The sequence below is a fragment of the Balaenoptera acutorostrata genome, chromosome 10 (genome assembly GCF_949987535.1).
Source record: "Balaenoptera acutorostrata chromosome 10, mBalAcu1.1, whole genome shotgun sequence".
NCBI classification, from domain to species: domain Eukaryota; kingdom Metazoa; phylum Chordata; class Mammalia; order Artiodactyla; family Balaenopteridae; genus Balaenoptera; species Balaenoptera acutorostrata.
Window position 1 is genome coordinate 85366914 of NC_080073.1, and position 16838 is coordinate 85383751.

At 41.2% G+C, this 16838-nt stretch overlaps 1 protein-coding gene across 1 annotated transcript in view; it reads right to left on the reverse strand.

The window, feature by feature from the left end:
• Positions 1 to 4375: 4375 nt before the first annotated feature.
• Positions 4376 to 16838, reverse strand: part of LOC102998885 (zinc finger protein with KRAB and SCAN domains 7-like) — a 50347-nt gene continuing 37884 nt past the window's right edge. Inside the window, exons 8-10 of the mRNA XM_057555777.1 lie at positions 11456 to 11927; positions 11039 to 11168; positions 4376 to 7801 (exon numbers count right to left, since the gene is read on the reverse strand). Coding sequence (XP_057411760.1) covers positions 7038 to 7801; positions 11039 to 11168; positions 11456 to 11927 — 1366 coding nt within the window. The 3' untranslated portion in view covers positions 4376 to 7037. The remainder of the gene's footprint in view (positions 7802 to 11038; positions 11169 to 11455; positions 11928 to 16838) is intronic.

The following is a 16838-nucleotide window of genomic DNA, read 5'->3' on the forward strand; positions in this document are numbered from 1 at the left end:
ATTCCTTTAGCTGAACTACTCTAGGCCCTGTCTATGGGCTAAAGACACATCTGGCACAGAGACACCAAGGATTCCCACTCCTACTTTCCTACACTAAGAGCTGGGAGGTCCCTCAAACTCAGTTGTTTCTTGTCCACCAATAAGTAGTAGACATATCCCACCATATCCCAATCATGAAGTTTTCCATCTTTCCTTCTGGAAGGACAGCCTAAAGAGGATTGGATTTATTTTGTACTTTAACTTGGAGTGTACTTTTTGTGCCTTAAATATACTGGGAAAAAGACTAGAGAATAGGGGCTTCCCTGGTGGTCCAGTGGCTAAGACTCTGTGCTCCCAATGCAGGGGACTCGGGTTCGATCTCTGGTCAGGGAACTAGATCCCACACGCTGTGACTAAGAGTTTGCATGCCGCAACTAAAGATCCCGCATGCTACAACTAAGACCTGGCACAGCCAAAAAAAAAAAAAAAAAAAAGAAGACTAGAGAATATACTTGAATGTTTCATACAGATGAAATTAATAATAGGATATACGGCCATATTTATATTTTGATAGGAATTTAAAACGTAACAAATTTAATATACCAAGTAGAAAAACACTACAGGTCCTAAATGCTTGTGTTTTACATCATTTTGACTTAACATAGTGCTTCTATGGGAATAAGGTCAGGTAGAATTTGGTTTCCATTTGTCACAGGAGATACTATTAGTGCAATTCACTTAATTCCTCAGAGGAAACTGAGTATTCATTAAGTCTCCCCAAGCAAGAAACTGTGCATGGCAAACTAAAGTTCCGTAGACTATAAATAAGTTACTCTGAGGGAAACAGGTGCCTTTCAGATTGTATCATACATTAATCTGAGGGAAATGTGTATCTTTTTCACATGGTTTCATGATATGCATACCCCTCATCTTTCAAATGTTTTCTCTGATTTGAGTTTTTGTAAAAGCAGCATACCTTTTCTCATTCACCCTGACAGGTTATTTTTGCAAAAGTTAATAGAAAATAGGAGGTTAAATGGAAAGCACTGTCCTTGCATCTTTGCTTCTTTGACTAAAAATTAAATGGTGGTATAAAGGTCACTCAAGGAGTAATATAATAAAAATAAATATAAAAATAAATAAACAGTGTAAAGAGCAGGAACATCCAAAAGCCAAGCCCCAATTAAGATGGTAGCTGAGAAGTTCTCCCCAAAGCTAAGTTCTCGATTCTGTGTAACTGATGGCAAAGCATCATTACATGTATGATGAATTTTTTGCCTTATTCCTACACAGATCAGACGTGGCTGTCCTTATGAAAAGCATAAAGACAGGCATGTCATATTGCCAATGGAGAAACTACTTCTTCACAGAAGGCTCTTTTTTATACTCACCACTTTGCTATAGAGGGGTGGGCTCCCAAGGGTTATTCTTGAGCTAGATATTCAATGACTTCTCTGGTTAAAGATCTTGCCTCCTTCCAGAGTACTTTCTGCTTTTGTGCATGGGCTTGAACCTAAGGATAAAAAAAATTTTCTCATTGTACATGTAAAGGATTCTGATGAGATTAAATAACTTGCCTAAGATCACAGAGCTAGTAAGCGGTACACTCTAGATATAAATTCTTGCAGTCTGACCACTACACTTACTGCTCCTTTACAAACAGGCCCAACTGGTTTGTGAAATCATTGCTAATAGCTAAAACCTCAGCATTCAGTTAAAAAGAAAATTTCCCATGGAGTTAGGAGACAGACAAATATCACTGTCTCAACAGCAATGAGCAGCAGATCTTTGAAGAAGAAAAACAGAAAGACACTGCTTTAGCCCCAGTAAAGAAAGGACATAAAATCTTGATTTGCTTCTATCCCTCCCTATACTTGGAAGCCCAGGATTCAGCATTTTTATAACATAATATTGGATTACCCCTTTCCCACTTGCTGGCCTGCATATCCAAGCTGTGTCTTCAGACTCTCCTGCACAACTACTGCCTCTTAGCTGGATGATTCTCCTGTATCTAAGTACAAAGCTCTCCTTTTCCAATAGGGTCAGGAACTACTCCATCACCAGCAGTTCCAGGATCTGCTCCTTGGTGTGCATCTCTGGCTTCAGAAGTTCAAACTTTGTGAGGTCCAAGGACCTCCTAGTAGCAGAACTGCCTGAAACGCTAGGGGCAGAACTTCTGGTGAGGATGCACCTTCCCAGGCAATCTAGGCCTCTCTCAAGCATGTGCTTCTTTTCCACTTTCACTATGTGCAAACCCTTCTGCTCCTAGTAACGTGAACTACAGAAGTCAGGGTTACACCAAACTTTTGATATCTTGGGCTATGATGGCTCAAGACAGAGTTCACTTGACTTAGGGTACAGAGTCAAGGCGAAGGCTCTCCTGGGCTCTGGGGGATAAGAACGTATTGTAAACAGAACAAAATTACCTGGGCGGCCAAGAATTTACATAAGCTTGTTAACTTTATAAAATAGTGACAAAGCAAGCCTAACACTTTAGGGACAAACTGTTGCCAAGGCTGCGGAGACAGGTATGTCTTTGCATGGCAGCAAACGTCAGGGATATCCAGCCCACCCCGCTTCCCCTGCGCCTACCAAGTCACACTCCGCATGCGCTATGGGGGTCTCATAGGGGTTAGGGCACACCTGGCAGCCGCGGCTGCGCACGGAGAGCGGTGCGTCGCGTCCACGCCCGCCAAACTCGACTCTAGCGTCTGCCCTCTCTTTACAACCCACTCAGGAACCCCGGTTCTTCACCCCGAGGCCGGCTCTGCTCTAAAGAGAAGAGGGAGAAGCGCTGGAGTGCGACCCGACACGCGCACACAAGTATACTGCTGGACAAGTCACCTAGGATCTCGGTCCCGGAGACTCTACTTCCGGGGTTTGTACAGGAACTTGGAAGGTCTGAGCATGTCTATGATCTCGCCGGCGCCCCGCTGGTGGTTACCAGGCGCTCCCTCCTCACCCGGGCCGCCCTGCCGCCGGCCTCTCCAGGCCGCCTTCCAGAGCTCTCCCTCCTTCACAGCTTCTGCAGACCCAGACTCATCTAGAGAGCAGCCTGGCGCCCTCTCGGTGTTTGCGAGTCGACCACTGCACCCAGAAAATGTACGTTGTTAAACAGTAGCATAAAGGACGCCAGACTTGGAGTCAAGAAATTTTAAAGCCTTGCACTAGGTCACTTTAAACAAGTTACTCACTTTCTCTGTTCCAAGGACCAAAGTCAATTATATCGACAGGTCAGATTTATTATAAAATGTGTGGATGGATAACGAAATGAACTCAGGGAAGTTTTTCCAACCTGTTTAGCTCACCAACCAAGTTTTATGCTTTCTAAGGGGCAATGGGCGAGTCAGGGTGAGATTTCCCTGATGCCATTCTTGGGTTTGTTCCTGTATACTGTTACCTCCGAAGTACTTTGAATTTCTTTAAAATGGACTCTAACATGGGAGGCATACTTAAGCAAATAAGACACGATTTTGATGTAAACAGCCCAGAGAAACAAGTCTTGATATAACCTACTACTCTACACAGCACCCTTTAAAAGGAATTGCACATAACACCCCTGTGCAATATCAGTGACACGTGTGGTGTTAACAGCTTCTTCTGCCTTTTTCTATATATCTGTGATGGTTAAATTTTATATGTAAACCTGGCTTGCCTACGGTACCCAGTTGTTTTAGCACTAGTGTAGATGTTGCTGTGAAAGTATTTTGTAGATGGGATAAACATCTTCAATCTGTTGACTTGAAGCAAAGGATATTACCCTCCATAATGGGTGGGCTTCATCCAATCAGCTGAAGCCCTTGAGACAAAACTGAGATATCCCCAAGTGGGAATTTTGCCTTAAAACTGTAACACAGAAATCCTGCCTGAGTTCACCTGCCAGCCTGCCCTGCATATTTTGGACTTAGTAGCCCCCAATCATCTGAGCCAATTCCTTTTTTTTAAAAAAAGAATAATATATACTCTGTTTCTCTTAGAATCTCGACTAATAACCAAAATCCTATTCATCCGTAAAGTCCCACAAATGCCCACCTTCTTTATATACTTTCCCAATTCTCCCAGGCAGAATTGTTTTTGATTTGTGTTCATTTATCCTTGTTTTGTATTGTAAATTTTCTTTCTTGAATTGTAAATTCACCATTGAAACTGTGTTTTATTTACCTTTTTAAATACCCTTAAAATGCATGACACATATGTAGGCAATAACCGTTCTTTAAACACATATCTTCAGAAATGTATACTAGCCAAGTCACTGTGGAGAGACCTGTTATATTTACTTTTGTAAACACATCCCTAACTCTAAGGTTAGCAAGTCCACAAAGGTCACATTATTGACACTTATGTATGTTTTCATTATTTTTATTTAAACTAAATCAAGAAATACAAGTATCCCGCTTTTTGAATATTTGCTTTACGCCTCTTCGCCTTTACAAATAAAGACCTACATTAGTACCTGTTTTCACTAACTGAAAGAAAGCCGAAGAGGATTTTGTTTGCCAAAAAAGGTGAAAAGCGAAAATAGCGTTCAACATTTGTTTTGCAGCCAGCCTTCTAGAGAGGTATCGCGCAAATCAAGCAGCAAGAGTGGCACCACCAAGCTCCTTCCCTGGGAACTACACTCAGCATCTCAGCATTAAGCCACTATAGCTTTGAACTGTGTCTGTGAGCATCTGTGCTTTATCTCGATTTTGTGCATTCGTTAGCAAAATGTGTCCTAAGGTAAATGCCTCTTTGCTTTATGCCATTTCGGCTTACAAAAAGTTTCATAGGAATGCTTCACTTTCAGGTAGCAGGGGAAACCTGTATCCTACTTTTCAAATTTCTCAATTTATGGTTTTCCATTTTTTGCAAACAACCTATCAGAAAGTCAAGGATGACTTCACCTTGTTTCTATTTAGTTTACTCTGCTATGAAATAAAACTCTCCTCTGAAGTAGTCATTCTCCAGATAAGCAAATTCAAATGTCTCCAGGGCTCAGACACATAATGAAGCTGGAGGGTGGGGCATGGAAAGAACTGGAAGGTAAGAGGTCTGGCCCAGTGATGCCAGATTTTATTTTTTTCAAAATAATATGGAAATCCCATTTCTACATAAAATTTCTAAATTTTTTTAAGCTGACAGCTAATTCAATTCCTAAAAACAATGAATGAGCTACACAAATGTCTGCCAAATGTATCTGATCCTTAGGATGCCAGTTTTCATCTCTGGCATAGTTCCCACTGCCAGAAAAGCTCAGTTCATCAGCACATTTCACAGGAGAATTCATCCACTTGGTTGAAAATTCCTCAAATGTGCAAGTATTCTGTGCAAGTCTGCATTTTAAATTTCAGGGTGTCTCACTTCAGGGAGATTTAATGTTCTATCCACTTCTCTTTTATTTTTGTCATAGGTATTTCCCTCTGACCTGTATATGTCAACCTCTCAGGTATTTCCTACCTGAGCCTTGAAACAAGGCAAAACAAAGTAAGTGATGGCACTAAGGATGAACAATTAGCACCTCCAGAGTTTTCTTGGTTGGTATTTATTTATACCGTCCCTATAAAAATATGAATATAGTGAAATACCCCACTTTTATACACTTTCTACCTTATAAACTTTCTAGTGTCTCTAGTCCTAATAGTGAAAAGTATATTTCATTCAAAGTCAGAGTAGAAGACAACATCAGTGCTTTTCAGACTGTCTATTCCAAAGGTTGAAAAGATAAACTAAAGCATAATGAAGACATAGGTATCCAGATGATAACAGTGGACAGTGAGGGAGCTGAGCTTGAGATCTCTACTGGTTTTTAGCATAAGAAAGTCAGAAAGATGTAGAAGCATTATAGACTCTGCTACCTGATGTCTCTTCAATCCCACCACCAATATGGGATCAAGTCCAACTGGCATGCTGGATGGTCAATGGTATTTCTGGGATTTTTTCCTAGAGATAAACTGGAGGAGGAATGTGTATCACTGAGATTCAAAAAGAAAAAGAAAAAAAAAAAAGAGTACATATGAATAAACAGCACTCTTGAGGGCACAGATATACATTATAACTCTTTCCTAAAAACTATGTCTTTTTTCTAAGTTGACAAAGTGAGCAGCAAGGCCTAAAACTTCCTGTGCTGCCTTGACATCTTTGAGCCTCACAGGGACCCAAAAGCCTAACCATCGGTTCCTCTGCTCTTGCTATATATGCCTCCCACCCAGCAGGAAGTGACCGCACTTGGCTTGTTCCCCATCAGCTGGACTAGCTACACTCCTCAACCTACTGGGTCTCACCTCCTTGCCTGCCCATGAAATTATTCAAACAAGTCAATCACATCCTCCCAAGGAAACCAGACATCACCCCATCTTATTACTACAAAGCCTGTATCCCAAAGCTCCTATTTGTTCACTCTGCTCCCAAGTGGCCCTCCTCCCCTAGGCTATGAGTATAAGCAGCTAATTAAGTGCTATCAATCCCATCTGTCCACTGTTGGGTGTCATGTGCTTGGCCATCTTCCAAATCTTAGGGTAGGACTTCCTCCCTCACCAACAGGGTGAAGAGAAGGCAAAGAAAACAGCAAGCTGTGTCGTTGAGTAGTCACTTTTAAGTGTAACTTACCTAGCTTACCCCTCATTTATATAACGTTAACAACAGCATCACTTTCCCTGTTCATCCTGCTAAGTTCTCCTTTGCATAGTATGCACACTAACAGTCTCAGTGGTCTTCTGTTCAAAATCTGAGAGCCACTGTATCATCAGGTTATTCAGGGTATGTGATGGTAGTGACTTCAAGGAGCAAAAGTGCTGAAGGACCACAAAGGAGAAGGACCAAAAGAATGGGAGAAAGAAATAGCAGCATCCACAACAGACTCAGGCCAAAATGTGAATGGTCTGCTCCAGTGACAAGCTACCAGCTTCTTTCAATCTGTTGGGTGATATCAGAATCTCTTCTAGTTTGACTACTTAGAATAACAATGGAGACACCACATCCCTAATTTCTTGAATTTATTACACAGTGATTGGGTCTGTATTCAGCATAGCTTTCTAAAGTGTTCAGTAAGGCCTGATTTATGATTAAAGGCCTCCTTACAATTAGGATACAGAAACAGACTTCTGCCCTCTGTGGATCCTCTGATGACGAACAAGGCTTGACCTCTGAATGAAGGCTCGTCCACATTCCTCACACTGATAGGGCTTCTCCCCAGTGTGGATCCTCAGGTGCTGAGTAAGGCTGGTGCTCCCTCGGAAAGCTTTCCCACATTCCTTACACATATACGGTTTCTCTCCAGTGTGACTTCTCTGATGTTCCATGAGTCCTGACCTCTGAGTGAAGGCCCTCTCGCACTCATTACATTTGAAGGGTTTCTCTCCAGTATGGATCCTCAGATGTCCAATAAGGTGTGAACTTTGACTAAAGGATTTACCACACTCTTTACATCCATAAGGTCTTTTCCCAGTATGGATCCTCTGATGAAGAACCAGGCCTGTGTTTTGACTGAAGGCTTTCCCACATTCATTACACTGATAGCGTTTTATTTTATTATGAATTTCCTGGTGTGAAAGAAGGGCTGATTTATAACTGACGGCTTTTCCACATTGATTGCATTTATAAGGTTTCTCTCCAGTGTGAATTCTCCAATGTCGAACAAGCCCTGAGCTCTGAGCAAAGGCCTTTCCACACTCCTTACATTTGTGTCGTTTTACTCTCATGGGGTTGACCTTTTGCTGTTCTGATTTACCCCTATATTGAAAAGTTTCTCCACACTTTGCATCCTGGAAAGCAACCAATGAATTCCTTTCTGCAGAAATCTGCTTTGGAGCAAATTCACCAGTCATATTCCTGGTCTCAGCTCCTGCTGAAACAGCAAGTCGATTATTTAAGTGCCACATGTCCCACATAAATGTTTGGAAGTAAGATTAGTAATAGTAATTGATAACATTATGAATGCTTACTAATATCAAGGATTGTGCTAAATAAGCAAGAACTATCATCCTAATGGTTTTTGGTACTCACTGCACCTATGAGTCATAGAGAATAAAAATAAATAAATAAAACACTTTTGGGCCCCAGCCCAGATCTAAAACCTCAGAATGCAGGAAAGAAATGTAAATTTCCCAAGAGTCTTCAAAGGGTCCCCAATGAACATACCTTCTAGCATTCATCCCTTGTGTAGTCCACCCCCCTCCCACACAGGATCTAGGCTGGCCTGTGAATTGCTTTATCCAACAGAATATGGTGAAAGTGATGATACGTCAGTTCAAGGATTAAGACTTTAAAAGATGCTTTTGAGATCCCTGAGTTACCATGTAAGAAGTCCAGTTACCCCGCTAAAGAGATACATGAAGAGTGAGAGAATGAGATAACCTGAGGCCCATCCATCTCAGAATCTTGCTAAGCCCAGTTTTCTAGCCATCTCCTGCTAAAGTATGAGAAGTGAGTGAAGTATCTCGAGCATCACAGTCCAGGCAAGCCCCCCGATAACTACAGCTTAAACTGATATCATGTACAGTAGAAGAACCATCCTGTTTATCCCAGTCAATCCAGAGAACTGTGAGAGATAACATAATGGTTGTGCCTTTTAGCCACTAAGTTTTGGAGTGGTTTGTTACATGGAAATGGGATAGCTAAAACACCAAGTGATCACCCAATATTTGGTGATGCTCACAGCAACACAATGAGCTGGGTAATAGATATAGCAACTGAAACACAGAAATTAAACAATTGGTCTGTGATCACATGACTATTAAGTGATAAAGCTTGGCCTGAAACTCAGGTTTATCTGAATTCAAAGACCGCACTCTTTATTTTTACTATAAAAAGAATAGATACTCATGGTAAAAATTTCAACAGTACAAAAGGTATAAAAGTAAGAAGTCCAAATCCCAATTCATCTTTCTCCATCACCCTGTGTCCTTTTGCTTTCCCTAGAGGTAATAACTATAACTTTGTTGCCTACATAATAAGTTTTCTACTTTAATCCAGTGGCTATCAATCTCTCACTGCATTTAAAGGAATTTTTTTCCTCCGATATTTTCACACAAGAGCCAAAAGACTTTTACATAAAGACATCCACTGATGCAGTGTTTAACATAAGAAAAAGAGGGAGGGCTTCCCTGGTGGCGCAGTGGTTGAGAATCTGCCTGCCAATGCAGGGCACACGGGTTCGAGTCCTGGTCTGGGAGGATCCCACATGCCACGGAGCGGCTGGGCCCGTGAGCCACAATTACTGAGCCTGCACGTCTGGAGCCTGTGCTCCGCAACAGGAGAGGCTGCGATAGTGAGAGGCCCGCGCACCGCGATGAAGAGTGGCCCCCGCTTGCCGCAACTAGAGAAAGCCCTCGCACAGAAACGAAGACCCAACACAGCCATAAATAAAATAAATAAATAAAATTTGAAAAAAGAAAATGCTCCCTATTAAAAAAAAAAAAAAAAAAAAAAGAGGGAAAGCAATATTTAAAAAAAAAAAAAAAAAAAAAGAAAAAGAGGGAATTCCCTGGCGGTCCAGTGGTTAGGACTCCATGCTTTCACTGCTGAGGGTGCAGGTTCAATCCCTGGTAGGGGAACTAAGATCCCAGAAGCCACATGGTGTGACCACATAAATAAATAAATAAATAAAATAACGAAAATACTGGAAACAGCCTAAATGCACATCAGTAGAAGACTATTAAATTAACTATTATACATGTATGCAACAGAAAACTAAACATCAAAAAGAATAAAATAACTCTACTGATAAGAGTAACATTATTTCTGCATGTTTTCTCTAGGCCACAAACATCGACTGCAACTGAATGAAGGAACTGAGATTGTGGTACCCACTGATTTAACTAGAATGTAAGTTGCATGAGGGCAGAGACGTTGGCCTTCTTGTTCACCTCTATATCCCCAATGCTTAGACTATTGCTGGACACATAGTTGATGTTCAATAAATATTTGGTACATGAATGAATAATGTCCTGAATATTCTCATTAGGTAAAAAAAAAAAAGCAAAATGCAAAGTGGTGTGTATAATATGTATGTTAAAATGTATCCAGGATTTGTTTTAAGCGGGTATGGTAAGACACGCAGACATGGAAAGGACTATACAAAGAAAGAAATTTTTTACACTTGTAGATCCCAAGGAACAGAAGATGTAGTCTGCCATGCAGGGGTGCATGGGAAAGCACCACGATCGATCAGGAGGCAGAAGGGGAAGAGGCGAGAGCATGGCCTAGAGCCTTTATTGGAGTTTCCCCAGGAGGGAATGGATAAGGCAGGGTAGGTATGCTGAGTAAGCTTAGGATGGATAATTTGAATAATTTTGGCACACTCTGGGCTATAGAATGGTCCCTAGTTCTCTGGTATCTGACCCTGGGGTGATTTAGGGCAGGGGGAATATTGGCTTCGTGTGTGAAGGTTTGATAAAGGAGATGGTTGGGGGACTGGGCTCCAGATTGGTTGGATTGTATATGAAAGGCCCACTTGCAGGGGAGTCCTTTGCTGTCTCTAGGAATTAGCTAGCCCTGGGAAGGACAGTCTGTCCAGGATCAAGGCCCCAAATGCCAGAGCATCAAGAATATAAAAAAATTTAAAAATATAGTCAATACATCATGATACCAATTTCCCTAAAAAGTGGGGAGAGGCTTGAATATACAAGAAAAATTTTAGAAGTATATACTAGAGAATGTTAACAGTGGTTAACTCTTTGGAATGGAACTTTTATTTTCATTTTGTATTTTTCTATACTACTTGAATTTTTAAAATATAAGCTACCACTATTGTTCTATAGTAGCTAATTAAAACATATAGTACTAGGGCCCACTGTAGTAAATCTATGGTAGATCTGGGTATCTGTATTGTTAAAACGCTTCCATAATGATTTGGATTCAGTTAGAATTGTAAACCACTATCATAACCCAATTAAAAAATACCACATATCCCAATGCAAAATTAAATTAACTCTAGATATGCTCACTTTGTAAATAACCTTTTGGTGTTAAACTTATTCTGCTATTCTAGATACCACTTTTTTCACAAGAAATACTGCTTCCTAGCAGACGCTATACTCAGTGCTTCCAAAAGATCACAAAAGATTCACATTTTAAAGCTTACCATTCTCTTGAAGAGGAAAATGCTCCCAAGGATCACACTTCAGCTGGATGTTAAGTGACTGATTTGTAAGGCTTACACTTCCTACTTCCTTCCACAGCACTTCTTGTTTGTAACGTGCACTGGCTTGGACCTAAGGACATACAAGAAGAGTTGGGTTCATGAGAGGATCAGCAACAGCTAACTAAACCTCAAAGTTTGATTAAACATAAAATTTCCTATGGGTACAGAAAGCAGAATGAAGAAACCAGTGTCTTAATCAGTTCACAAAAGCAGCAGAGCTTTAAAGGGAAAACAGAGGATAATGCGTCAGCCCAGAAAATAATGGTCATAAAAACCTCTTGCTTACCCATGCCCACTCTCTTTGCTGGTAGACCCCTGGGGTTCTCATAAATGAACAATAGATAACCCTTTTCCCACCTGTTGTCCTTTGTCTCCAAGTTCTGTCTCCAGATTTTCCAGCACAGTCACCACTTCTTCTCCACTCCTTGGATGATACGCCCATACCCTGGCCTGCAACTCCTTGGGCAGGATGGTCAGGAACTGCTCCAGCACCAGCAGCTCCAGGATCTGCTCCTTGCTGTGCATCTCAGGCCGCAGCCACTTTTGGCAGAGCTCCCGGAGCTGGCTCAGAGCCTCTCGAGGTCCAGGGGCCGCCTGGTAATGGAACTGCCTGAAGCACTGGCGGAAAAGTTCCTGATAAGGGTGCACATTCCCTAGTTGGCGAGGCTTCTGCTCCCAAGCATGGTTCTCCTCTTCCTCTACCTTCACGATTCTCAGTCCCTCCTGCTCCTCTCGAGTGTGCACCACAGGAGTCAAGGCTGCATGTTCTCTCAACTTGGTGGACATCTTAGAGTGCAATGGCTCAGGATAGGATTCACTTGTCTTACATACCAGGAATCAGGAAGAACCTTAGGATCAGAGCACTCCTGTGGGAGAACACACTATTAAAACAGCAGAATAACTAGAGCAGTCAAGAACCTATGTTATTAGTAATGAAGACTCACTGCCAAGGTGATGTTCCTGAGTAGCGGAACATTAGTAGGATAATATTCCTGAGATCCGTGAAAATAGATCAGAATTACTGAGAAAGGGCACCTGGCTGCTGATATACAGAAAAGTGCTACATAAATATTAGTATTAGAACTTCTATTGTAGGAAATAAGGCCACATTCTCAGAATTTAAAGACTTTTTAGTTTATAAGAACTGCATTACAGGAAGAAAAAAAGCACATGAGCCAAGGCTGGGGACCACCATAGCTCATTTGCCAAGGCTTTCTTTCATGTATACTCATAATCTACCACCCCTTCATAGAACTGCTTCAGCAGGGCAGGATGGGTCTTGGGACACTCCTGTAGAGGGAAAAGGAGGCTTCCTGATCCTTAGCAAGGTAAGGGAAGATGGATCTTGCCACACTTTAGTAAACTTACTATGACAATATACACATGAGCCGACTCATAGTTATTTTTCCAGTAAAACTTTTATGACCTTTAAAGGAATCAAACTACTTATACAGGGCTTCCCTAATGGCGCAGCGGTTTAGAATCCGCCTGCCAATGCAGGGGACACGGGTTCGAGCCCTGGTCCGGGAAGATCCCACATGCCGCGGAGCAACTAAGCCCGTGCGTCACAACTACTGAGGCTGTGCTCTAGAGCCCATGAGCCACAGCTACTGAAGCCCGCACGCCTAGAGCCCGTGCTCCACAACAAGAGAAGCCACCAAGATGAGAAGCCTGCACACCGCAACGAAGACCCAACTCAGCCAAAAATAAATAAATTAATTTAAAAAAAAAACTACTTATACAGAAGAGTAATACACTACAGCTCCATAAACTGGTTATAGTGTTCGTTCAGGGAATAAAGGATTAAGCACCTAACCCTCAGTTGAGACATTTCCCTCTCCCACCGCACCACCCGCCCCCGCCCCGCCTCCATCGTGTATGAAAGAACGAGAATTAAGCAAAATCTGAGTGGTTTATGCTATATTATAAAGTCAAAATAACAGCGACAAATCCAAACCGAACAGTAGAGAGACAAATCGTCACTGAGCTCGTTACCAAACATTGTGTGCACGTGCTGGGGGGAGAACAGGACACGCAAGCCGCAAAGACCCCCTCCCCGTCCCACCTCTGGCCCGTGGGACAACAGAGATGGGGCGTTCTGCAGCTTGGCTGGGGAGAAGCCCGACCGCTCACCCGCAGCTCTGGGGATGACTGGCGCTCCCTGGAGACTAGCCCTGGCAGGTAGTTAAGGCAAAATCTGAAGCCACCATCCCGCCGGGCCAACCAGGAACCCAAAACGGCCGAGCAAAAGGCGCCCAGGGCCACGAGGCCACTTCCGGTGCCCGCCTAGGAATCTGGAGGCGCGGTCCTCTCTATGATCAACCTTACTGCTCCGCCGGCTTTAACTGCCTTTGCCAGGTTCGGCCAGGGCGGGAAGAGCGCTTCATTCTGGCGTTTGGATTTTTATTCCCCTCTTTCTCTCCCCCTGCCTTCTCCTGAGGAAATCTGAGCCAGTCGATAAAGTTCAAATCACCCACAAGGTTGCTGAGACTTGCCACACTCCAGGAGTTAGCTCAGAGCCCTTTTTGTAGTGTATTTATTATTGATGAGTGAAAGTTCTTTTTACATTCTGGATATGAGCTCTTCGTTATGTGAACACCAGATATCGGCTCCCACTTCCCTTTTTACTCCCAACCGATGTCTTTTTACTGAAAAATAGCTTTAAACAACCTAATAGACTTTATTTTTAAAGAGTAGTTTTAGGTTTACAGAAAAAATGGAGCAGAAAGTATAGACTTCCCACATGGCCCCTCCAAACCCCCTCCCCGGCTACATAAAAACCCTATTATTAACATCTTGCATTAGTGCGGTATCTTTGGTTACAATCAGTGAGCCAATATTGATAAAGTATTATTAGCTTAAGTCCATAGTTTACATTAAGGTTAATATAAACTGTAATACATTCTATGGTTTTAGAAAACATAATAACATGCATCAACCATTACAAGCATCATACTAAACAGTTTCACCGCCCTAAAAATCCCCTATGCTCCACCCATTCATCATTCCCACACTCCAACCCCTATAACCCCCAGCAACCACTGATCTTTTTACTGTCTCCATAGTTTTGCCTGTTCCACAATGTCATGTAGTTGGAACGAGAGTTTGTAGCCTTTTCAGGTTGGCCTCTTCACTTAGCAAAAAGCATATAACATTTCTCCATGGATTTTCATAGCATAATAGTTCATTTCTTTTTATTGCTGAGTATTCTATTGTCTGGATGTACCACAGTTTATCCGCTCATTTACTGAAGGAAATCTTTCTTGTTTCCAAGTTTTATCAATTATGAATAAAGCTGCTATGAACATCCTTGTGCAGGTTTTGTGTGGACATAAGTTTTCAATTCATTTGGATAAATACCAAGGAGTGCAACTGCTGAATCATATGGTAAGAGTATGTTTACTTTTGTAAGAAACTGCTAAACTGTTTTCTGAAGTGGCGTACCATTTTGCATTCCCACAAAGAATGTATGAGAGTTCCTGTTGCTCCACATCTTCATCAGCATTTGGAGTTGTCACTGTTTAGCAATTTAGCTATTCTAATAGGTGTGTAGTGGTATCTCCTTGTTTTAATTTGCAATTCCCTAATGACATATGATGTGGAGCATCTATTCATATGATTATTTGCCATCTGTATATCTTCTCCGGTGAGGTGTCTGTGCAGATCTTTTGCCCATTTAAAAAACTGAGTTGTTTGTTTTCTTATTGTTGAGCTTTAGGAGTTCTTTGTATATTTCAGATAACAGTCCTTCTTTAAAAAAAATTCATTTTATTAAAGGATAGTTGATTTACAATGTTGTGTTTAGTTTCAGGTGTACAGCACAGTGATTCAGTTATACACATATCCATAAAAAAGAATGTATATATATGTTCTTTTTTTCTTTTTCTTAATATTTATTTTTATTTATTTATTTATTTGGCTGCACCGGATCTTAGTTGCGGCATGCAGGATCTTTTAGTTGTGGCATGCAGGATCTAGTTCCCTGACCAGGGATTGAACCCAGGCCCGCTGCATTGGAGCATTGAGTCTTAACCACTGGACCACCAGGGAAGTCCCCATACGTTCTTTTTCAGATTCTTTTCTCTTATAGGTTATTACAAAATATTGAGTATAGTTCCCTGTTATACAGTAGGTCCTTGTTGGCTATCTATTTTATATATAGTAGTGTGTATGTGTTAATCCCAACCTCCTAATTTATCCCTCCCCCTCCTTCCCCTTTGGTAACCATAAGTTTGTTTTCTATGTCTGTGAGTCTAGTTCTGTTATGTAAATAAGTTCATTTGTATCTCTGTCTTTTTTTTTAGATTCCGTATATAAGCAATGTCGTATGATATTTGTCTTTCTCTGTCTTACTTCACTTAGTATGATAATCTCTAGGTACAACCATGTTGAAGCAAATGACATTATTTCACTCTTTTTTATGGCTGAGTAATATTCCACTGTATAAACATACCACATCTTCTTTATCCATTCCTCTGTCAATGTACATTTAGGTTGCTTCCATGTCTTGGCTATTGTAAAGAGTGCTGCTATGAACATTGGGGTGCATGTATCTTTTCGAATTATAGTTTTCTCCAGATACAGGTGCAGGAGTGGAATTGCAGGATCATATGGTAACTCTATTTTTAGTTTTTTAAGGAACTTTCATACTGTTTTCCAAAGTGGCTGTACCAATTTACATTCCCACCAACAGTGTAGGAGGGTTCCTTTTCCTCCACACCATCTCCAGCATTTATTATTTGTACGCTTTTTTAAAATTACCAATCTACCTTTTTATTGTTTATTTATTTATTTATTTATTTATTTAGGCTGCGCCAGGTCTTACTTGCGGCATGCGGATTCTTAGTTGTGGTGTGCATGTGGAATCTAGTTCCCAGACCAAGGATCGAACCCAGGCTCCCTGCACTGGGAGCATGGAGTCTTACCCACTGGACCACCAGGGAAGTCCCTATTTGTATACTTTTTGATGATGGTCATTCTGACAAGAGTAAGGTGATACCTCATTGTAGTTTTGATTTGAATTTCTCTAATAATTATTTGATGTTGCACATTTTTTTCATGTGCCTGTTGGCCTGTGTGTCTTCTTTGGAGAAATGTCAATTTAGGTCTTCTGCCCACTTTTCGATTGGGTTTTTGTTGTTGTTGTTGTTATTGAGTTGTATGAGCTGTTTGTACATTTTGGAAATTAAGCCCCTGTCTGTCACATCATTTGGAAATATTTTCTCCCATTCTGTAGGTTGTCTTTTCATTTTGTTTACGGTTTCCTTTGCTATGTAAAAAAATGCTTATACGTTTGATTAGGTCCCATTTGTTTATTTTTGCTTTTATTTCTATTGCCTTGGGAGACTGACTTAAGAAAACATTGCTACGATTTATGTCAGAGAATGTTTTGTCTAGGTTCTCTTCTAGGAACTTTATGGTATCATGTCTTATATTTAAGTCTTTAAGCCATTGTGAGTTTATTTTTGTGTATGGTGTGAGGCAGTGTTCTAAATTCAATGATTTACGTGTGGTTGTCCAGCTTTCTCAACACCACTTGCTGAAGAGACTGTCTTTTCCCCATTGTATATTCTTGCCTCCTTTGTCAAAGATTAATTGACTGTAGGTGTGTGGGTTTATTTCTGGGCTCTCTATTTGCATTAAGTCTTCCAGTATGATGTTGAATGGAAGTGAGAAGGGACATCTTTGTCCTATTCCTCATCTTAGCAGGAAAGCATCTAGTTTTTTACCATTAAGTATG